The 22,624-nt window shown below is 36.0% G+C and overlaps 3 protein-coding genes and 1 long non-coding RNA gene across 6 annotated transcripts; 1 reads left to right on the forward strand and 3 right to left on the reverse strand.

Annotated features, from left to right (window-relative positions):
* The first annotated feature begins 924 nt into the window (after nucleotides 1-924).
* On the forward strand, nucleotides 925-8,228 carry LOC130548392 (uncharacterized). Its single transcript, XM_057325135.1, has 9 exons — nucleotides 925-1,287; nucleotides 3,081-3,389; nucleotides 3,479-3,799; nucleotides 4,183-4,302; nucleotides 4,755-5,069; nucleotides 5,425-5,733; nucleotides 5,810-6,163; nucleotides 6,521-6,829; nucleotides 7,076-8,228. The coding sequence occupies exons 1-9, from the start codon at nucleotides 1,203-1,205 to the stop codon at nucleotides 7,135-7,137; spliced, it is 2,184 nt and encodes a 727-aa protein (XP_057181118.1). The 5' UTR covers nucleotides 925-1,202; the 3' UTR covers nucleotides 7,138-8,228.
* A 692-nt stretch (nucleotides 8,229-8,920) lies between these two features.
* LOC130548400 (hepatic and glial cell adhesion molecule-like) lies at nucleotides 8,921-10,402 on the reverse strand. Its single transcript, XM_057325147.1, has 4 exons — nucleotides 10,325-10,402; nucleotides 9,696-10,016; nucleotides 9,334-9,612; nucleotides 8,921-9,201 (listed from the first exon to the last, which is right to left on the reverse strand). The coding sequence occupies exons 1-4, from the start codon at nucleotides 10,368-10,370 to the stop codon at nucleotides 9,038-9,040; spliced, it is 810 nt and encodes a 269-aa protein (XP_057181130.1). The 5' UTR covers nucleotides 10,371-10,402; the 3' UTR covers nucleotides 8,921-9,037.
* A 2,087-nt stretch (nucleotides 10,403-12,489) lies between these two features.
* On the reverse strand, nucleotides 12,490-15,029 carry LOC130548407 (uncharacterized). Its single transcript, XR_008962028.1, has 3 exons — nucleotides 14,928-15,029; nucleotides 14,737-14,795; nucleotides 12,490-13,105 (listed from the first exon to the last, which is right to left on the reverse strand). It is a non-coding gene; the product is annotated as an uncharacterized LOC130548407 (long non-coding RNA).
* A 3,088-nt stretch (nucleotides 15,030-18,117) lies between these two features.
* LOC130548402 (SLAM family member 6-like) lies at nucleotides 18,118-21,673 on the reverse strand. Of its 3 annotated transcripts, none has more exons than XM_057325150.1 (4): nucleotides 21,423-21,673; nucleotides 19,306-19,614; nucleotides 18,870-19,136; nucleotides 18,118-18,610 (listed from the first exon to the last, which is right to left on the reverse strand). In XM_057325150.1, exons 2-4 carry the CDS (start codon nucleotides 19,544-19,546, stop codon nucleotides 18,447-18,449), a joined length of 672 nt encoding a protein of 223 aa, XP_057181133.1. In that variant the 5' UTR covers nucleotides 19,547-19,614; nucleotides 21,423-21,673; the 3' UTR covers nucleotides 18,118-18,446. The 3 variants fall into 3 exon arrangements, with proteins under 3 accessions (XP_057181133.1, XP_057181132.1, XP_057181131.1); XM_057325149.1 differs by having other exon boundaries at nucleotides 21,212-21,673; XM_057325148.1 differs by lacking the exon at nucleotides 21,423-21,673 and adding an exon at nucleotides 19,841-20,338.
* Between the last annotated feature and the right edge of the window lie 951 nt (nucleotides 21,674-22,624).

Genomic DNA, 22,624 nt, shown 5'->3' on the forward strand with positions numbered 1-22,624 from the left:
GCATACCTCGGTTGTAACGAGTGGTTATTTCAGTCAAAGTTGCTCTTCTATCAGCTTGAATCAGTCGGCCCATTCTCCTCTGACCTCTAGCATCAACAAGGCATTTTCGCCCACAGGACTGCCGCATACTGGATGTTTTTCCCTTTTCACACCATTCTTTGTAAACCCTAGAAATGGTTGTGCGTGAAAATCCCAGTAACTGAGCAGATTGTGAAATACTCAGACCGGCCCGTCTGGCACCAACAACCATGCCACGCTCAAAATTGCTTAAATCACCTTTCTTTCCCATTCTGACATTCAGTTTGGAGTTCAGGAGATTGTCTTGACCAGGACCACACCCCTAAATGCATTGAAGCAACTGCCATGTGATTGGTTGATTAGATAATTGCATTAATGAGAAATTGAACAGGTGTTCCTAATAATCCTTTAGGTGAGTGTATATTATGCACTAGCCTGAGCGAATCAGGTTTCCTTTATTAAAGTCAGACCAAATAGCGGCTATACATCATGCAGGTGCACGTTAAAACGTAATATAAGGGCCCAATTTTATTTATTTATTATTTTTTATTAAGATTATTCAACCAGATTTAACAGTTTTTCTGCTGTAAAGTACAAAAATGAGTCATCGTACCGGTTTGTGTTATTTTCATATGATTCTTAGTCAACGTGCAGGTATGCCCTGGGCTGAACAGTTGTATTTGAGATTGATATGACAGTAGAGAAATATCAACTAAATACTGGCATGTTGGGTATTTTTAACTTTTAACATGACAGTAAATTACACAAAACTATTATTTGGAAAAGATATAACCAAAGGTGGTGAAGATTACACCATTACTTCCATACACCCTAAGAGTAACGCATATAGTTCTCATATAGACATCCCACATTATTTTAAAAACACTCGCGTCATTGAATCAAGAATCAGGAAGGTGTTTTACTGTTTGCGTGTACCGTAATACTCCTAATAAACGCACACTTATGTTTTCTGGTGCCTTGAAGGCTACTTTATAAGCAGTGATTTATTTTAATAACCTAATATAAACACAATCAGTCATCAGTTAACCACAGTCAACAGTTTTGTAGTGTATTAGTAGGGCGTACTAGTCTCTGTCAGTCAGTAAAGCCTCTGACAATATCTGTTGTCCTAACTGTGGTTGTTTGAGGAAGGAGCTGAACCCGACGAGCTGCAGTATTACGAAATGGTCTGGATCTGGATTTCTCAAATTAATACCATAATGATGATGGAACCGTTGATGTCTGTCATCATCTTGTTACGTTTGAACAGTAAGTTTGTTCTTTTCTGCTTTTTCTTCGATGGGTTACTTTTGGTTTCACTTTTCATGAAGAGAGCTGCATTTGAAAGAAATGTCTTCTAAAGTCACGAAACAAATCTTTACAGGTTCTTTACGTTTTTAAAATGCATTTTAGGTATAAAGAGTTACAGTTGCAAGGGGCTTTGGGGACTTATAAGTCCCTAATGGTTTAACAAAAGCCCCTGATCATTTTGAAAATTGAAAACGTTTCACTTCACAAATAGTATGGCACAAAAAGTAAGGCGGGGTTAATTGTGTAACACTGATGTTTTTCATAGTTACACAGAGAGCGATTCGGGCTTTCGGTCTTTCACTCTCATTTTCATGACAAGTTTTGATGTGTTTTGTGAAGATATTGGACAAATGTGTTTTGGCAGCATGAAAGCACATTTCTTCATAGGCTATGTGTTTTTCGATTTCTCATTTGAGTGTGTAATGCAGCACAAAAAAGTTCCTTCTAGGTTTTATAAAGTTGTCTCCCTGTTTTTCCCTTGTGCCATTTGCTGATGGTTTCATCATCTTACAGACGTCTTCTATATGTCTATATAACATCTGACAGAAGGGACGTATTGCAGATGAGCAAACTATGTCTTGCAGATGTAAATGCAGACATCAAATAGACGTATGCCAGATGTTTGTGTGCTATGGGGGTGTGCATTCCATTAATCAAAATCAGAACTGAAATTACAATATTAGTGAGAGTAATTGACAATTATGATTTTTTGTATAATTGTGCAGCATTTTCTCATACTGTATATCTATCCGTTTGTATTAATGTATAATAGAAGGATGGTTAGATGAGGGATGGCTGGATGATAGATCTGTAGATATCTGTCTGTTATAGACAGATGTAAAAACAATAGACACCTCTAGTTTATAGACAGAATTATTTGTGTTGAAACAGAATTTTCTAGCGTTACAACTAACTCTGTCTTTTACAATGAACCCCACCCGTGGGGTAAGATGTGACGTTTGCATTTCTGTCACTTTTGCTGTAATTGTACGGTCAAATAACAGCTTCATGACTTTACCATCGGCTGTGAAAGCTGTTCTGTGTAACACACTGATATTGTGTGTGTGTGCGCATACCTCTGAAACACTTCTATCAAACGTCCTTTGAAGTCCTGCTTGCAAATGTCTCCTGGTCAATCTGCTTGTTTTATTATCCAACTCGGGTCCGATATAAAAAGGCAAAACTAACGCTTCTGTTATTAGTGTTAATATAACCGTTCTGACGCCATTCGGTCCGGTGTCATTTCCCTCGCCATAGTAGGAACAAAAATTGCAATGTCTAACAAAGATTGACGTTTGCACATGCACTAGCAGACCTCCGATACACTTCGATCGATCCGCATGTGTTTAACATTATTACTGTTTATTGCTAAAAGCCAAAGTTTATGAACACATGTGCACCGACCAATCACAACAGCCTGAGAAGCGGAAGCTCGCTGATATGGTGTGGGTGGGTCATCTTCACATACACTCTAAGCGGGGAACCAATCACGACAGACCTGGTAGACAGAAGGAGGGACTTTATATAGACCAGAAGAAATCCAGTTGTTTTGTGAGAAGAGGGACAGCGGTGAACAACAGACTTGAAATATGTGAAATATAAAGCGTTTTTTTAAATTAGAAACTTGAACATCCATTGTTAAACACCCAAAAAACACAACCAAAGCCAGTAAAACAGCCAAAAACTGGCTCCTTTAAACTGACTAAATTTGTACTTGTGTTACATTTTAAAATGTGTGTTTGTGTGTTCAGGTGTGTTTGGTGAGTCAGTGTCCGTGCTGGAGGGAAATCCTGTCTGTCTCCACACTAATGTTACTGACATGCAGAAAGTTTATCTGATATGGTCGTACAGGAGTTCCATTATCGCTAAATTGGATGCAGCGACTCAGGAAATCTCACTATATGATGTTGATGAAGGGATATTTGAAGACAGACTGCAGTTGGACAACCGGACTGGATCTCTCACCATCAATGACATCAGAACCAAACACTCTGGACTTTATCAACTAAAGATCATCAGCCACCAAACCTTAACCAAGACCTTCAGTCTTACTGTACAGGGTGAGTATAAGACAAAAGTCACAAAAGTGACAATTTCTTTGTCTTATACTCTCAGGAAAATCTCACAGATGCTACTGTTTGTATTCCAGATGTGTTCTTTGCTGGTCTAGAAAACAAGAGAGAAGGAGATTCGGTGACTCTAAACACTGGAATAACTGAAATGAAGAAACACAATCTAATGATGTGGATGTTTGGACCTTTAAATCCAGACGTTCTTCTTGCAGAAATCAAAATAAACACTCATAACATCACGTATGGTTTTGATGAGAGATACACAGACAGACTTCATCTGGATCATGAGTCTGGATCTCTAACCATCAGAGATCTCAAACCTACAGACACGGGAGTTTATCAACTACAGATCTCCAACAACAAAGAGACCATATACAAGAGATTCAACGTGTTTGTTGGTAAGATCATGTCTTTTAATCGAACATTAATCTGAGTTATATGAGCATATGGAGAGTTTGGTTCCAACATGTTTTTTATTGTGCATTCTAATTTAAGCCACGATAACTAAAAAAATACAGCTAACTACCACAATTAAACACAATAAAAACATGATAACATAATAAAAAACATGATTTTAGAAATGATTGTTTTTCATCTTAAAGTGATCTCATTTTGGAACCAAACTCTTCATAAATTGTTTGAAACCACGTGATGATTTGAGCACCGCAGCCAGTTCATTTAAGTTGACAATATTTTAGCATGTGTAATATTTGCATTAATCATTGTCTGGGATAAGAACGGTAAAAGTAGCTGTCAGTCGTTAATGTCTGTTTCTCTTTAGATGACGCAGAACCGGGACTGTCCTCGGGGTTCATAGCTCTGATTTGTGCTGCGGTCCTGCTGCCTGCGCTGGGGGTTCTGGGTGTGGTTTACTTTCGCTGCAAATACTCCAATCTCAAAGGTAATCGATTAAAGATCCATTTTATGAAATATAATAATCATTTTTGTACATTAGGAGTGTACGTTGTTCTTTTGTATAAGCTAAGCATTATTTTCCACAATCATTTAATATTATCATTATTTTTTTATTATTTGTTTAACTTTTTGTTGAAAGGGTGACTAAGGAAATAACTTATTGTTAGTTGTTGTAGTTAATGTTATTATGTTTATGAAGGTTAAATATGAAAACATTCCGTGTTACAAAGCGACTAGTAGTCTTGGCAGCACATAGTATAATTACAATTAAAGTATAATTACATCAGATTACACTTTACTATAAAAATAAAAATCTATAATTAGTGATTCACATTTAAGAAATGAATGTAGAAATTAAATTCAGACGGCGAGTCGCAATAAATTCATAAGCCGTCTGTGAAAGTGTTTCGGTTTGTTCTCTGTATTTGTGTGAGACAGATGAAAGGAAGACCGTGTCAGTGATGGAGGGAAATTCTGCCCGGCTAAAAACTGGAACGTCTGAAATACAAAGAGATCACGAGATAGTCTGGAGGTTTGGAGCCAAAGGTCCCGTCATCGCTCAGTTCCAGAAGAAGACTGATAATATTTCATATAGTGATGATGAGAGATTCAGAAACAAACTTCATCTGAACCGAGAGACTGGAGATCTCACCATCAACGACATCAAAATCACAATCTCTGGAGATTATCATCTGGACATCACCAACAGAACCAAAATCAACAGATCTAAGAGATTCAAGGTTGTGGTTCGAGGTGAGAAGCTCAAAGAAATGTATAAAGATTTTGTCCTTCGTCTCATTGTTTGGATTGTGAAGAGTTCATAGCTCCCAACAAACCCCAAACATTCTCGTCCTGTGTTTTTCTTGGGAGTTTGTCCAAATATCTTTAGAGGGTCCAAATGTTAAAGGGTGGATGTGTAGCTGGATCTCATGGAAATTCAGGACAATTTGAGACGTATTTTGATGTAGAATTTGATTTGATCAAGCTAGCATTTTAGAATCGTAAAACCTTCAGTTGAAATAAAAAGCAGAAGCTGTACTTGAATATTGTTGAAGATGTGCTTCATGTCCATCTCTTCATTAATCGACATGTTTGTTGTGATATGAAGTGGACACACTGAAGGTCACAGAAGGAGAGACTGTTGAACTACAGACCGGCGTTTCTCAACTACAGAGCGATGAGAAGATCCAGTGGAGATGTGGACCTAAAGATGTCATCATAGCTGAAATCGATGGAAAGACCAAAGAGACGTCCTTCAACACCAATGATGAGCAATTTAATCACAGACTCCATCTGAATGATCAGAGCGGATCTCTCACCATCACAAACATTAAAAACACAGACGCTGGAGGATACGAGCTACACATCAAGAGCAGAAACACGACGTCATATAAGAGATTCAACGTTCTCGTCTGGTGTGAGTACATCAAATCTGTTTCAAGCAATAGTGATAAACTGATCAATGTGACGTGCAATAAAGTTGTGTTCTGTAGTTCATACATTGAAGCACACGGCGGGTGATTCTGTCACTCTTCACACGGGTGTCTGTGAGTTAAAGGGAGATGATCGGATTCTGTGGACGTTTGGAGATAAAAACACCACCATCGCTGAAATCAACCGGGCCGGCGGTCACGTGTGGGTGTATGACGGTAATGATGAGAGGTTCAGAGACAGACTGAAACTCAACGAACAGAACGGAGATCTGACCATCACAAACATCAGCAGAGGACATTCAGACGTCTACAATCTACAGATCACAACCAGCGCAGACAACACGTGCACCAGCGCAGACAACACGTGCACCAGCACAAACAACATGTGCAAGAGATTCATGCTCATCGCAAACGGTAATTTTAACCTTTAACTGTGATTGGTTTAAAAAGATTGTTGGTTCAACTTAAAAAAAATAAGTTACCTGGTTGCCTCAACTTTGAGTTCATACAACTTATTAACTAAATTCATTGAGTTAACTAATATTTTTAAGTTAAATTAACTCAAAATTTTAAGGCAACATACCAAAAAATAAAAAATATTTTTTACAGTGTAACAATCAGGGCTGCGTTTCCCAAAAGCATCGTAAGCCGTTGGTCGCAGCTCCACTGGTGACAATGGTTCTAAAATCAACTTGATGTTACAATGCTTTTGGGAAACGCAGCCCTGGTAAGTTTTAATGTTCATGTTTTTATTTTTGTGATGAAATGTAGAGAAACTGGAGTCGGTGATGGAGGGAGATTCAGTCACACTACACCCTGATGATGCTGACATACAGAGAGATGATGTGATGATGCTGTGGATGTTTGGACCGGATGATAATCTCATAGCTAAAGCTGATCAAAACCAGAAGATTCTTTATGATGGAGCTGACGGGAGATTTAAAGAGAAACTCCATCTGAACGATCAGAGAGGATCTCTCACCATCACAAACATCAACACTAAACACGCTGGACTTTATAAACTACACATCATCAGCAACACACACACCAAATACAAGAGATTCAGAGTTACTGTTCGAGGTGAGACGTTTGTCTTTCACAGTAATATCTCTGACATGAATGCACACAATAAATAGTTAAATTGTAATACAGTAGATGAATAGATGATTTTATTGTAAGGAACTATTCTGCTTTCAAGATATTTTGGCTATTTAACCTGACGCAAAACAGTCATTTGTTCATCGTTTTTTTCGCCATTTGTCACAGTCTTGTGATGGTGTAATATTTTGTGACATCAACATTGTTATTTGTCTTGTTTTCTCACAGGTAATAGAGAGAGAGACGGTTCTCAAGATCTCACAGAAGGGATTCCTTTACTTCCAGTATAAACCTCACATCAGCAATAGTACGTCGTTTGTTTGTAATGCCAACACTATTTGAAATGAACGAATCCAGCATTATTTGTTGTTTTCTAGACATTTAAGGCTTTGTTCACACTGCACAGAATCTGATGTATCAGAATGACGGAGTTCACACAGACATTTCAGTCGACAGTCATTCGGTCAGACAGGGTTTATTCAACAAAATGTGAAAACGTTATCCTGCATTATGTCAACATAAACTTGTTATTATCTTGAAAGTCATATTTTTTTACATTGAATGAATGAGTGTTGGGATTGGATGTATTCTTCTGTGGAAAGGGACTTTATCACTAATATTGTCTGAATATTTATTGTCCAATGTATGTTTCCAGTGGCCTATCTTGATGTTATTTGTTACTGTATGTTTTGTGTTGATGATCACTGAAGTTAGTATTGAAAGGGATCTCATTTACATATTTAGAAATCAGTACAATGTGCATGTCTGCCATCACACGCTAACTATTTAAATGCATTCATATATCATGACATGGTGTATTTGATACCTATATACTTTTCCGATATGAACATCATTTGCACAGTATGCATTATTACCAGTTATTGTATAATAAGCACATCATTTGCACAGTATCACATTACACAATATACTGCATAATATGCACAATATTTCTATACATTACTCAAAATACAGATTGTGCTCAGAAGCAGGTCAGTATTCAGGTACAAGGTTTATTATAGAGGAGCTGTTCTCAGATCAATGTCTAATGTTTTTTTTTTTTTATAAATGTACTGATCTGGACACAAACGTGTGCGTGTTGGTTTATTATTATTATTACTCAATATATGTGTCAGTATAATGTGATGTTTTTATGTAACTGCTTTGATTAATTCTGGATTATTTAATAGGTGTTGGTGTACAGTGTTGGGTGTAACTAGTTACTAAGTAATTAGTTACTGTAATTTAATGACTTTTCCCTTAAAAAACTAAAGTAAGGGATTACTCTTATTTTTTCTGTAATTTCAGATTTTCAGATGTAATTGAACTAAATACTTTGTAATGTATACAATAGTGGAATAGACATTAAAATTCAAAATCTTAAAATGCATGCATTAATGTATCTTTCTCACATTTGTAATACAAGTCAATTAATAATTGTACTTAATGTAGTTTTATATTATTTATTTGAATGAATTAAGAGTCATTTTGTGTCTATCCTACAATCACTTAACTAATCAAGGTTGATATAAGATATAGAAAGTAATTAGTAATAAGTAATTAAATACTTTTTGGAGAGAGTAATTTGTACAGTAATCTAATTACTCTACTAAATATGTAATTAGTAAATTGTAATTAATTACTTTTCAGAGTAACTTACACAACACAGGTGGTGTATAGCCTACAAGTAAATGAAATAGTTGAAATCGTGGAAATCAGTGTTTCCATGTCCAACCACCAGATGGCGCTGCAGTGTAATCTGCGTTAGGAGACACCGCTGGACTGGTCACTGTTTTCTACACACACACACACACACACACACACACACACACACACACACACACACACACACACACACATAGCTTTCAGATGGACTGCTCTTTCTCACATTTTCTTGCATACACATTAACACATTTACATCAGCAGAGAAGATCTGTCAGTGGTTTTGTCGCTTCGGGTTCCCAATGGTTCAGTTTTCTGAGAGCTCATTTCTCAGTATTTATTTAGCACACAGGCGCTTGCAAGAACATTTAAATAATGTAGTTCCTCTTTCTTTGCTTCTATCTGTTTCTTCTTAATCAAACAACTGTATTTAAACATTTTGCCGTTTTATCCAGAGATATTTACAATGCGTTTGAAGCATTGCATTACAAAATAGTATAACAATATCAATCTGATTGAATAACAGACCCATCAGTCATTTAACTGAGTGTCTGATCTCTTCTTCTGTTCATCTCTTCTGGATCTGACGTCATAAACCAGAACAGCTACAGTAGCCACGCCCACCAGAGGAGAGACGACCAATCGGATCACAACTTCAGTAAAACCACAACAGCAGTAGAATTCTGCAGAAGGAGCTGTAACAATAAAACTGAATTATGATTCATCACAATCTCTCAAACAGAATGTGTTATTTGCTCTGTGTTTACTCAACTACAATCATGAAAAAGTTCATTTGTGTGGATCAGTGAATAACACAGCTGATGTACCTGAACACGTGTGACAGACATCAGTGTTGAGATGTTGAGTCTGGTTTGTGATGGGATTGTTCACTACACAACTGTAGCTGTAAGAATCATCCAGACACTCCAGATGAAGAGAGATGCTGCTGATGTCTCTGTGTTCAGACACACTGATGCTGGACAAAAAACTCTTTCCTTTGTACCAGGAGACACTCACATGTGACACATTCATCACTGAACACAACACAGAACAGTTTGAGGCTGATGATGATGAAGAATTGGTGATGACAGGAACAGGCAGACGAGCTGAAAAAAACACATTTTCTAGATGAACAGTAAATAAACAGTAAATAGTTGTTTTATTAGTTAGTTTGTTCTCCTCTACTCACCGTGGACAGTAATGTTGAATGTGTTGAGTTTGGTGTTGGTGCTGGTGTTGGTCACTTCATAAAGTCCAGAGTCTGTGATTCTGGTGTTTGTGATGGTGAGAGATCCAGTATGATCCAGCTTCAGTCTGTCTCTGAATCTCCCGTCATCTCTTCCTTCATATATCTCAACTTTACCGTCTTCTATGGTGATTTCAGCTATGAGATATGCTTTAGGTCCAAACATCCACTTGATGCCCTTTCTCCCCTGATGTTCAGTCAGATTCATAGACAGAATAACAGAATCTCCTTCAGTCACTGACACAAACTCACAACCAAACACACCTGAAAATTACACAACAACTGAAGTTTATTCAATTCTATGATCTCTCAGACAGATCTTGTCTACACATGTAAGTGCTGCTGCTACACAAATTAAATTACATCAGAATCCTAAATCTTATATTCTATATATGATCCACACCGAAGCTCTTGAGCTTATCTTATATTGCTCTGGTCATTCATTTCATTTCATTTCATTTTTTTGGTTGATTGCTACAAACATCTACAGAAACCTCCCTGTGATAATTCACTATTATATCTGTCTTTCTATCTTTAGCTGTTTTATTCTGTGCTGAAAATGCGAAACTCACCAGACAGACTCCAGAAGAACAAACAGAAAAAAATCACATCAGACATTTTCTTCAACAGCTCACAGAACAAAAATGTTATAAATGGATCCGGACCCTCATGAACGCTCTGATAAGTGAATATGTTACACTGACTTGAGTCTGATCAACACTTCTTGTTTTAGTCATCTCTCATTTCCTTTAGATGTTTGGTGGGTGGGAAGCATCATAATGTCTCTTAAATTAATAAAACAGATGAATGTTTCTTTATATTTATAATATTTCACACCAGCAAGTGTGCTGATTGTAAGCCTATTAGCATGGTTGTAAATGTGATAATTTCATTTCTTTTCATGTGCTGACACAATATTATTGATTTAATGTGAAACGATACATTATGAATTTGTAACTGCATGAATTCCCCTTGTTTTGAAAAAAAAACATGTCCAATGACCTAAATCCACCTAAATGATGTCCAATGTCTTTATAATCATCATCCATCCCATCACAGAGTGCAGTGTGAGCGCCCCCTGCTGTTCACATCAACCTCTTACAGCTGGACTGACACCTCGGGAAACAAGTTGTCAACATAAACTTTTTATTTTCATATTAAAATATAATAACATACGTGTAAATAATATATGAATGAATGAGTGAGTGTTGGGATCGGAGGTATTCTTCATGAAAAGGAACTTAATATTTCTGTGTGTCATTCCAGCATATTTGTGTTATTTGTTACGGCGTGTTTTATATTGAATATCACTGAATTCAGTGTTAAAACTGATCTGCAAACTCATTTGGTTTCATTTACATATTTAAAAATCAGTATAATGTCCACCAACACACACTAGCTGTTAAATTCATTTATATTTGAGACATGACATGATTTATTTTATACATATAAAAATTCTGATATGACACAATACATACACAATTATGTATAAATATAATACACAATACACAGGTAAATGTCTTCATTACATATGAGCTGATGTTTTCATGTCACTGCATTTCTCATATTTGTTAAATACATTTTCTGATCTTAACACAGAACGGCATGTTGGTTAATTTATCTGATTATATGTGTCACAATGTGACGCTGGTTTTATGTAATTTTGCATTAATTCTTGATTATATGTTGACGGATGTGTAAATGTATGAGAAACTGTTTTCAGTATGATCCGATGTCTAGCCACTAGATGGCGCAACAGACATATAATCTGCTTTATGAGAGACAGCTGGACTGCTTACTGATGTTTTAAACAAATACAGTTTTAAACATCAAAATGACTCGAAGATATGTTTTTAAATAAGAACGTCTTTAAAACCATCTGACTCTTTATCTTATTAGTGCTGCTTTAATCAACACAAACATCAAATTCGTTTTACCTGTATAACAATTACTATAATAATACATTTACAAATCCTGTAAGCTGTGTAAGTGTGGTCGACATCAAGTCTATCCCAAAAATGCACACCCTTGTACCCTTGTGGACTCGTGCCTAGTGCCCTAGGTCTGCACTTCCTGACGTCACCAAGTGTGGACTCGGACCGGAGTGCGCCATTTAAATTTGAGTTAGATGTCGATGCTGCACAAACTAAGTCCAGTAGATGGCACCAGTATGCAGATGTATATTCAGTTCACTGCTGTCTTGACATGAATGAGTGAATAAAGAGAAAAGTGGACAGTCGCGTGTTTATGAAAGAATGGACAGCACAATAATTCATCAGTTCTTTCAGAATTATAAAGAAAAATGCCAATATATATCTACAGTACAGTAGTAAGCAAGTCTTTATTTGTCACGCACTCTTGGATCCCATAAACTTAACGGCTTTGAGTCACGTGGCTTGATTAAACTTAAAACTATCTACTAAAGTTTAAAAAGTATTAAACGCGTCATGACTTCATAATTAATAGACATAAAACTTGCTGGACCTCATCTGACACAAACATTCAGTGTGAAACAAGAAAAAAAGAAACTGACCACTAAACTGACCACGAAGATAAAAATAAATGTGAGAACTCGAGTCAACTCAGTTCTGCTGTCAGTTCTGAAACCTTCACAGCAAAATCGTGAGTGTTAAAAAAGGTCAAATTAACTCTCACAGTGTATATATAATCCACACTTCAAGTGAGAGTTAATTTGACCTTTTTTAACAAGACTTACTCTTCTATACATGCTCTTCTGTACATGTGTGTTGCTAGGGTGGTTACTAGGATATTTTTAATGTTTAGCATTAAGGGATCAAACATCTAAGCAAATGAAGCATAAATACACTCAAAACACAGAGAGATTTGATCTTTAAGTTTTATTACTTATCTTTATATTCAACTACATGTTCATTTCTTATTTCATACATCCATCACACTCCATTGATGCAGTTATTTAATTATTTTATTTTTTGAAAAAGAAAACATACGTTTTAAACATATGCACAGTTTTACTGTATCTATTGCAAATATCACTGAATATACAAAGATAAAAACCAATGTGTAATATACAGTTAAAAACTATTTAATGTTACAATCTGCATGAAACATTTGTCAAAGTCAGAAACAATTCTCTTTTCATATCTTTTGTGCACTCATATTTCAGTAGTTCATGTCAAGACAGCAGTGAAAAGAATATACTTCACTGGCATCACAGGGTTTGCTTGTATTGCATCATTTCAATGACATTTAATAGACTTTAAACGGGTGTGTTGAGCAGACATAGTTACTGTAATCTGAACGTCTATGGACAGAGAGTTTGATCATCTTCTCATGACTCCTGAATACACCACATCATCCTCCACCGCACATCTCTGACAGACACACACAACAAACACCTCACATTATTACATTACTGACCATTTATGACAACACATCACACAAATATTCAGTCCTATTGAAATTCACACATTGAGCATTTTTTAAAATCCCTACAGAGCCATAAAACTTTTCCAAATTCAATGTTTTTGATTGTCTAGAAAAATTGTAAAACCAGAAAGTCAATTTTTTATTATTATTTAAGATAGGAAAACTCTTTAGGTGTTTAAAAGGATCCCTGGGTATAGAGCGATGTATGTCTTAATATATGAACAATGGCATTGACTTTATATTGTGAAATAAAAAAACAGTGTAACTGTCACAGTATTCATAAACTTTGAAAACATATTTTTACTAGGAGGCCGCAATTTTTTGCGTCAGAATCCGTGATGTCAAATGGTTGCGACCTAAACCTGTTCTCTTTCGCAACAGCGAAGCACACACGTTTTCCATATATAACAGTAAAATATGACACGTAAAACATAAGATCAGATATACAAACACACAGGGACAGTAGGTGGCGGTATGTCCTCTTGACACAAGCCAGCCTGCCAGCCATAAAAGAAGAACGACGTTCAGTATTAGACGTCTGTTCAAAGTGAGCGTGCATTAAATCATAGCTTTAAACTACCGCCTTTGAGACATTTAAGACTATTTAAGACATCAGCATCCACCTAATCGTATACTTTATACATTATGAGAATATACTGATAAACACAATAATAATGCTTGGGTTTGGTTATTTATTCTGTATTAGAGCACACGTGAATATTAGCCCCCGTCAGCTAATGACCGAGGGAGAGAAGACAATAACGTTAGGCTCTGTGATAAATCAACATCAAAAAGTCAAAATCTGGATAAAATGCATTGTATAATGGCTAAAACATCGTGTATATGATAAATTCGAAATGATTTTGGTATTAATATGCATGTTTGTGTTGTTTCTGACAAACAATATTAAAATGTAGGAAAATACACCAAATAGCGTCTTTATTTTCTTTCTTTCTTCTTTTAGCATTATATAAAAGGAGGAGCGACAACAGTAAAGGACGAGAGAGAACCAGGCCTGGACTTTACGTTATGTTTTATTATGTGTGACCGGCAGTCGACCGTGAGGGAGCTGCCGGCATTTTACTTTCGTTTTGTTGTTTGTTTATTTTATTAAAGTTTTGTTGTTCAACGTTCGCCGGTTCCCTCCTCCTTCCTTGCTGTGAACATTGTTACACACAATATATATATAGTATATATATATTATCCTACAGAACCTTATATTTACTGAAGAACTGATTAGTGTGTCGGTGTTTAGTTTGGCTGCCTAGCTGTGCGTGCAACCAGTTTACGTCATCGAAAAAGAACATGGCGGCCTCCTTAGGTTAAAATGAGTATTACATTTAGGGTTTTTTTAAGAACTGAAAATATTTGATGTGTTTCTAACGACAAATGCTAGTAGTGTAAGGCTATTACAACGCATTAAGCCATACATCTCTCTATACACCGGGTTCCCTTTAAGACAAACACTAGGTGTTCATAAACATCTGCCAGACCATCCCACACAAATAAACAGGCAATTGTTAAATTTTGACAAACTACTAAAATGATAGAGAGACACAGTGATGAATGATCTCACCGGTTGATGTGTTTGTCTTTTACAGAAGGCGTAAGTGATCTCATCTTCACCGGCCGGATCTGCTCCAAGAAATCACATAAGATGACATGTGAATGAGATTATTTTTGAATATCTCAACACAGTTTCTTCACTAAACTTTAAAAGAAACCAAGCACATATTTTGACAGATGTATTAGCGGGTTTACATTGACCTTGTTGTTGTGTGTGTGTGTGTTTTCTGCAGAAGATGAGAAGTGCGGCTACAATCATCACAGGTCCAACAACAGCACAACACATCACAACTATGAAACCTGTTCAAATAAATCAAGTCAGTAACTGAATGTGTTGTGCATCAGTTCATATAAATGCTGTATTAGTCAGTTTGATCTTTGATCACGTCAGTAAATAAACACAAACATCACATGACGTGACTCACCTGAACACTTGTGACAGTGGAGAGACCTGACACTGAAGTGATGTTGAGATGTTGTGTGTGGTTTGTGATGGGATTGTTGACCACACATCTGTATGTGTTTGTGTCCTGATATTCCACCTCCAGAGGTAGAGAGAGTCTGATGTTGAGATCAGACACACTGATGATGAGATCAGACACACTGATGATGGAGTGTACACGGCTTTCATTATACCAGGAGAGACTCACATGTGCCATATTCATCACTGAACACAACACTGAACAATCTGATGATGATGAAGAACATTGAGAAGAGACTCTAGAGATGACAGGAACAGGCAGACGAGCTGAAAACATTACAATCAAATAAGTTTACCATGAATAAGAGGGTCAGTAAATAACAGAAAAGGATCTATTGAGAAAACATGACACAAAAAGTGGCCCACCTCAGTCAACAGGACTGAAAAACAAAAGAGAAAAACATCAAAAGCACGACAGGACAGCAAACACAAGCGGACTGAAGTGATAATGAGGATAATGGGAGGTGGGAAACAAAAATTAAGTGCATAATGGAAACACACAAGTGGTGAAATCCAGACCAACGCAAACACCAGAACAAGACTGAACAGGATTGCGAGCAAACAGTCAAGTGAACTCAGAATAAAAGACACGACCCAAAGCATGAAATCAGATCCTACAACCAAAACTAAACCCAGAAGTCTAAACATCAAATATCATAGCCTTTGTTATAATCTGTTATGTATTTATATTCCAATGACATCAATGCACCAGAGAACAAATGTATTTAAAAGTTCATAACAAATATATTGCATAAAAACTAATTCACACAAATGAATGTAATGTCATCACAATGTACCCATCATTAACATTTGATCACATTTTGAAACATTATGCCGGTTTCACAGACAAGGCTTAAGACTATCCCAGACATAAAATGAATTTTGAGCTCTTAACTGAAAATAACTTGCCCATATCTTAAAATAGGTCATTCCATTGTTTTGTTCTCAAGATGCACATCAGTAAAAATTTTCTACGCATTTAATAAAAGTGATTAAATAGCCTAAATGAACTAAGGCAAGTCCTGGTTAGGCTAACCTTGTCTGTGAAACCGGGCCTATAACATCTTAAAAGGTGAAGATATGGATTAGATATTTATCACAGTTCTACTCACCATAGACAGTGATGTTGAATATCTTGAGTTTGTTCTTTGAGTCTGTGTTCATGACTTCATAAGATCCAGAGTCTGTGAGTGTGATGTTGTTGATGGTGAGAGATCCAGTGTGATCCAGCTTCAGTCTGTCTCTGAATCTCCTCTCAGCTCTGTGTTCATGTAAACTGATGTTCTTGTCCTCAGCTTTGAATTCAGCTATGACAATTTCTCCAAACTTCCAGGAGATTCCATCTTTAATTTCAGTCAGATACACAGACAGAGTCACAGAATCTCCTTCAGTCACTGACACAGACTCACTAAACACACCTGGATTTACATTGAAATCACTTTACAAAAACCACAAAAGTTTGACGTGTATAATTATCCAACAATTTGCCATAACTGTCTTTTTTGTAATTATAAATGGACATACACTTATGAACACGATTAATGTCAGAATGAATGACGGAATAAGAACAAACTGATCCGTAAATGTTCAAATATTTACACTTAACATTCCAAGTGAAATATGATGAAGATCAGAACAATTCTTGAATCATAAAATCACGCATGACTGAGAAATCTGAAGATATAAAACAACACGTACAACTTACCAGACAGACTCCACAAACACATCAGAATCACATGAAACATTTTCTTCAGCCGCTCGCAACAAATAAAGAAAACGAACAAACAGAACAGAAATGTTATGAAATGTTTGAAATGTTTCAAACTTCACTGAGAGTTTCCTAATAAAGCGACAGAAATGAAGAGGACATGCTGAAGAGGAGAAAAGCTCCGCTCGGTGTGACTGCAGTTTGTGAACAAATCCGCTTTTTAACGGTCCGCCCATCAAATGCGAGCGTTGATTAATTTGCGTTTTTGTTGTGGTTTTGTGACAACGTTTTAAAAACGTTCAGCCAAGAAACCACACCGACAAAGAATGGCATAAGTGTTTTAGTGACTTGCATAGCCTATACTTTATACATAATAAACTGTTGGCCAAAATGTCCGTGTGTGTGCGCGCGCGTTAGTGCGCGTGTGTGTTTATACTTTGTGGTGTCCAAAATGTTCCCGCAATGATGGTAAAAGTCTCACACACTTACGATTCAAGTTGATTATTAAGCATAATAAATGATGTTTATTTGAAAATGTACAAATGCAGAAAGTGTGCAGAAATGCCCCACAATGTATAAAAACAAACGTGTGTGTGTGCGTGTTTCAAACTAACCATAGGAAGCCGCATGATTTACAAAATAGTTTTTTAAAATCATAAAGACCATCAAAAAATACAAGAATACCTAACAGCTATAACAATCAACTGAAAAAGTTTTTTGTGGTTGGGTTTTGGGTGTCTATAATCCCTGCTCAAAAAACAATAGAAAATGTAATGGATTTAAGGGTTATAATGGGAATTGTATTGGTTTTAATAGAAGCTATAATGGTGGCTAGTGTGGTGGATTCTATTGGTATTTGATGTGATTGGTATTCTATTAGCTGTTTGTGGCCTAATGGTTTAAATGGGAAAAGCTGATGGTTCATGGTAATTGAATTGAAACCATTAGAATTTCTGTATTGTTTGTTTTTTTATTATTGTAAAATGTACAGAATTTTTATGTATTTTTTGAAATACAACCAAAAACCGTAAAATTACAGAAAAGACTGAAAATGTACAAGAAACCGGTGGGGAATGTAATTTTACAGGGAAACCCAGTTATTTTACAGTTTATTTCTGGCGCCCCAGCTGAAAATTTCCGTTTTTTTAACAAGATTTATTTTTTTTACAGTTTATTTTTGAAATACGATCAAAAACTATAAAATTACAGAACAAGACAACACATTTGCAAGAAAAATGGGGAAAACAATTTAATATATATCCTTATATCCTATAATTTTACAGAATTTTTTACGGTATATTTCTGTTTTTCCAGCTTACAGAAAATTTCCGTTTTTTTGGGGGGGATTACAGTGTAGTTTTACAACAATAACCATGTTGTTTGTGGTAACTCATAAACAGGCTTTTAGTTTGCAAAGCAGTGAATGAAGAGGCTACATCACCATACATTTTGACATCCAATGTTTGATTTCATATTTTAACACATTGAAATTTAAACTGCGAATCAAAATTGATAATATTCAAACCCAACCCTAACACCCAGCTGAATCAAGTGTGTTTAACTCGATGTCTGATCTTATCTTCTGTTCATCTCTTCTGGATCTGATGTCATAAACCAGAACAGCAACAACAGTCACGCCCACCAGAGCAGAGAGGACCAATCGGATCACAGCTTCAGTAAAAGTACACTTGCAGTCTTCAGAGAGATGTGCAACAATAAAACTGAATTAGAATTCATCACAATCTTTCAAACCGACTGTAAGTTTACTGAACTGATTCATGCATTACAAAGGGTATAGGTTTATTAATTGTGTCTATTTATTTTTAAATTATATTATAAAAACTGTGTAGTTACAGCACCACTAAACAGAATTACAAAACTTCTCATTTTCTCAAAACTTCTCAGTTTCTCAATCAACTAAGTGAATAAACACTAATAATCACATGTGACTCACCTGAACACATGTGACAGACATCAGTGTTGAGATGTTGAGTCTGGTTTGTGATGGAATTGTTCACCACACAACTGTAAGAATCATCCAGACACTCCAGAGGTAGAGAGAGTCTGATGTTGAGATCAGACACACTGATGCTGGACAATAAACTCTTTCCTTTGTACCAGGAGAGACTCACATGTGACACATTCATCACTGAACACGACACAACACAATTTGAGCCGGACGATGAAGAGTCTCTGGAGATAACAGGAACAGGCAGACGAGCTGGAAACCACAACAGTGAAGAAGACGGGCTTATTAAGTTCATTTGTATTAAAATGACATATATTGCATAAATCAAACATGCAGAAAGGACAGTGCATAAATGAATCCTGATTGAATTCAAATCTTTCTCTAGTCTTCTATTCTTAATAAATATTAGTTGTGTTCTCACCATAGACAGTGATGTTGAATATCTTGAGTTTGGTCTTTGAGTCTTTGTTGATGACTTGATAAGATCCAGAGTCTGTGATTCTGATGTTGTTGATGGTGAGAGATCCGGTTTGTAAGTTTATCTTCAGTCTGTCTGTGAATCTTCCATCAGCTCTCTCTTCACGGTAACGGGCGAACTTTCCCTCGTTTTGTGTTTCAGCTATTAGAATTTCTCCAAACATCCAGTAGATTTCTCCCTTCATCTGCTGCTCAGAGAGATTCACAGATAGAGTCACAGAATCTCCTTCAGTCACCGACTCACTAAACACACCTGGAAAATAAATCCATCGAATTACAAAAGTCTGTTCACTCGGTGGCCATCTGCGCTCTAAAACTTGATAAATGTTAGATACGGAATAAATGATCAAATAAATGAAGAACAAACAGATCTGTAAACGTTCAAATATAAAACGATTATTTAATGAAGTTCAGAATGATTTGTGATCATCATCACATATTAACACAAAAAAGTGAAGATAAAAACACAGATGACTTACCAGACAGACTCCACAAACAGAACAAAATCACACATGTTGACATTTTCTTCAAGCGCTCATAGAACACATCAAAATAAACAACCGAACAGTGTTACAATATTGAGGTGCTGAGAGTCTGACGGTCCGCCTCCTCACTGACAAGTGAACAACTGACTGACACAGATGTGACAAGGAATCAAACAACAAAATCATCATAATAAATAAAGCGCGAGTGCCTTTTTTGAAAATGATAAGATACATTTTCACAGATAACTGCATGTTGGCCTGTTGTCCCTGTCTAGGGAAAGTGAGTTTTTCACATGATGGATGGAGAAGGATGTTTTCTTATTTAATCATGAGTGTACTTATGTGCGACAGATAATAAGAATTTCTAATTCTGGGCAGATATCCATGTTTGTTTAAATGTCATACATGTAGTACCTGACTTCAATTTCAAAGCGATAAAATCTGGTTTTGTTATACTTCGTTAAAAACATTCGTTTTGGCCAACCATTTTATACATAAAAGCTTTTTTTAAGAATCCTCCCATGTTCTCTCTTTTTCAAAAGGAATTGGAGTTATTCTACAAATCTGTATACTCAAAACAAAAATGCCCTGAAGTAAATTGTTCGGGTCTATTTTGTGGACTAATACCCTTGTATCATTATATATGTATATTTTTTCTTTATTAGTAGTATAAGTTTTACTTTTGTTTTGTGCTGCTACATGGTTGTGTTGAAGTTAGATTTTGCAGTATTATATGGCATTTTATATTCTCTGTTTTGTTTTAAGCATCAATAAAAAACGATCCCAAGACAAAACTCAAAGAAACATTGACAGTGCCGTCCAGTAGGTGGCGGAAACGTGTCTAATGCTGCTGCTTCACGAACCCGACCGGAAGATGACGTGCTTATGACTCATTATCATGGCAGGTATTGATTAGGCTTTTTATTGATAGTTTTGCATTTAATGAGCATCCACTTCCAGAAAGAAAAATAGTTGTCAGAGCGTGTTTCCACGTTTAACCAATAGATGGCACCACAGCTTCTGTTTTACAGCTATTTACAAGTAACAGATGTTAATGTTGTTGAAAAGCCTTTTTTATAAATATCACATCAAACAATATCAATAGGCCATATGAAACATTGTTTAAAGCCCTTATGTGATGTAACAAACGACAATAAATTATGTAATAAGTTTAAAAATGACCAGCAATATAAATCTTTCCAATGCAGAAAAGAATGCAGTCAAATGTAAAACAAAAATAAAATAAAAAAGAACATTACTCAAAATAGTTGTTTTTTATTTATTTATGGAAGATAATACGGTACTGCAAAATCTATTATTCAATCAAGTTAATACATCCAAAAGCATTGTTTTTTATTTCCTTACTGCAATAAAGTAACGAAGAGCCGGCAAGTCCGTACAACTTGTAAAATGCGTCGTGTCCATTATTCCGAGTTGTAACACCGAGTTAAAATGTGAACTCTGAGTTGATTTACACCGAGATGCGAAACTTGTTTTTGGTTTTTGGTTTCAGAACAGCTGATTTGAGTTAGAACAGCTGATTTGAGTTAGTTCTATCAACTCTGGGTAGACTTACCTTGAGTTAAGCGCGTGCACCACGACTACGACAAGACATCATCAATGGAGCTCCGATATGACCAGTCACCATGGCAACGGAACCAAAGAAAACCGCTCGAGAGCCAGGCACACTTTCCGCTCTGCATTCAGTGGATTTACTAATGTGCTGAAAATGACTGAAGTTTAAATTAATAAATAGATAAATGTACCAGTAAACAAATAAATTAATCATTAAATGAATTAATAAATGAATGAAACAACAGAAATAAAAGATGTATTACGTAATGAGTGTGTGACGTCATAGTGTATAGGACACTTGTAAGGGTGTCAGTTTCAGTCTCGTCACTGGTTCGAACCCTGCTCGAAGCAGATTTGGGTATGAATGGCTGCACGTCTAAATTAATTGTTTATTACCTTGATAGCTTCATTTCTACATTTATGTTTGTATTTATTAATTTTGTGCACTGTATTTATACACTTTATGAAGTCATTTCTCATCGCCCATAGAAAACTATCTGCTCTTAATATGATGTTATTGATGTAATGATGGATGATATATATTTATATATATGTATTTCACTGTAAAGAAAAATGGTACAGTTTTAATAAAAATACAAAAGGGGAAATGACAAAATTCCACTCGGGTCCTAAATTGCTCTCCTGAAATCAAAGTGCATCCCTATGAATGAATGCATCCTCTTCACATACAGGATCCTCTATAAAAGCACATATGACATGAGTCAGTGAGATGGTGTCTGTGTGATCAAAATGTGAGCCATGAATGACTGTGAATGAGATACACAACTTGTGCTTTAAAAGGGGAGGAGATGGAAATAAACTCTGGGTTTACAAAGAAAACCTGCTCCCGACCAGGTTAGGTTCACAGAGTAAGCTATGGTTACTGACTCTGAGTATAAGTGACCTGCACAGACCAGAGCACAATGACTGGGTAGGTGTGTTCTACTTCGTGCAATATATTGTTAAAATTCACTGTGCAATATTATTTTTATTTTACTGAATAATTCTTTCTTGTACTTTTTTATGTTGTTGTCGCTCTTGTTTTTTTTTTGTTCTGTTATTGTCGTTTTGAAAAATGCCAGTCACCAAATTGCATGGCTTTGTATGAACTCTTAGGCATACAACTTTGTAGTTGTGGGCTACTCTGTCTTTAAAAACAGCAATAGTTTCCTGTCTGATATTTTTGCTGCTCTTATTTTTTCA

The sequence above is a fragment of the Triplophysa rosa genome, linkage group LG25 (assembly GCF_024868665.1).
Source record: "Triplophysa rosa linkage group LG25, Trosa_1v2, whole genome shotgun sequence".
Classification (NCBI taxonomy): Eukaryota; Metazoa; Chordata; class Actinopteri; order Cypriniformes; family Nemacheilidae; genus Triplophysa; species Triplophysa rosa.

Bases quoted from the DNA above. Each gene is read 5' to 3' on its own strand.
- LOC130548392 (XM_057325135.1), top strand. From the start codon at position 1,203: ATGGTCTGGATCTGGATTTCTCAAATTAATACCATAATGATGATGGAA. The intron at 5,070-5,424 runs GTGAGAAGCTCA...TGTGATATGAAG, and splicing joins ATTCAAGGTTGTGGTTCGAG to TGGACACACTGAAGGTCACA. The intron at 5,734-5,809 runs GTGAGTACATCA...TGTGTTCTGTAG, and splicing joins ATTCAACGTTCTCGTCTGGT to TTCATACATTGAAGCACACG.
- LOC130548400 (XM_057325147.1), bottom strand. From the start codon at position 10,370: ATGTCTGATGTGATTTTTTTCTGTTTGTTCTTCTGGAGTCTGTCTG. The intron at 9,613-9,695 runs GTGAGTAGAGGA...TGTTTTTTTCAG, and splicing joins ATTCAACATTACTGTCCACG to CTCGTCTGCCTGTTCCTGTC. The intron at 9,202-9,333 runs GTACATCAGCTG...TTATTGTTACAG, and splicing joins TGTCTGTCACACGTGTTCAG to CTCCTTCTGCAGAATTCTAC.
- LOC130548402 (XM_057325148.1), bottom strand. From the start codon at position 19,883: ATGTCAACATGTGTGATTTTGTTCTGTTTGTGGAGTCTGTCTG. The intron at 19,137-19,305 runs GTGAGAACACAA...TGTGGTTTCCAG, and splicing joins ATTCAACATCACTGTCTATG to CTCGTCTGCCTGTTCCTGTT. The intron at 18,611-18,869 runs GTGAGTCACATG...ATCTCTCTGAAG, and splicing joins TGTCTGTCACATGTGTTCAG to ACTGCAAGTGTACTTTTACT.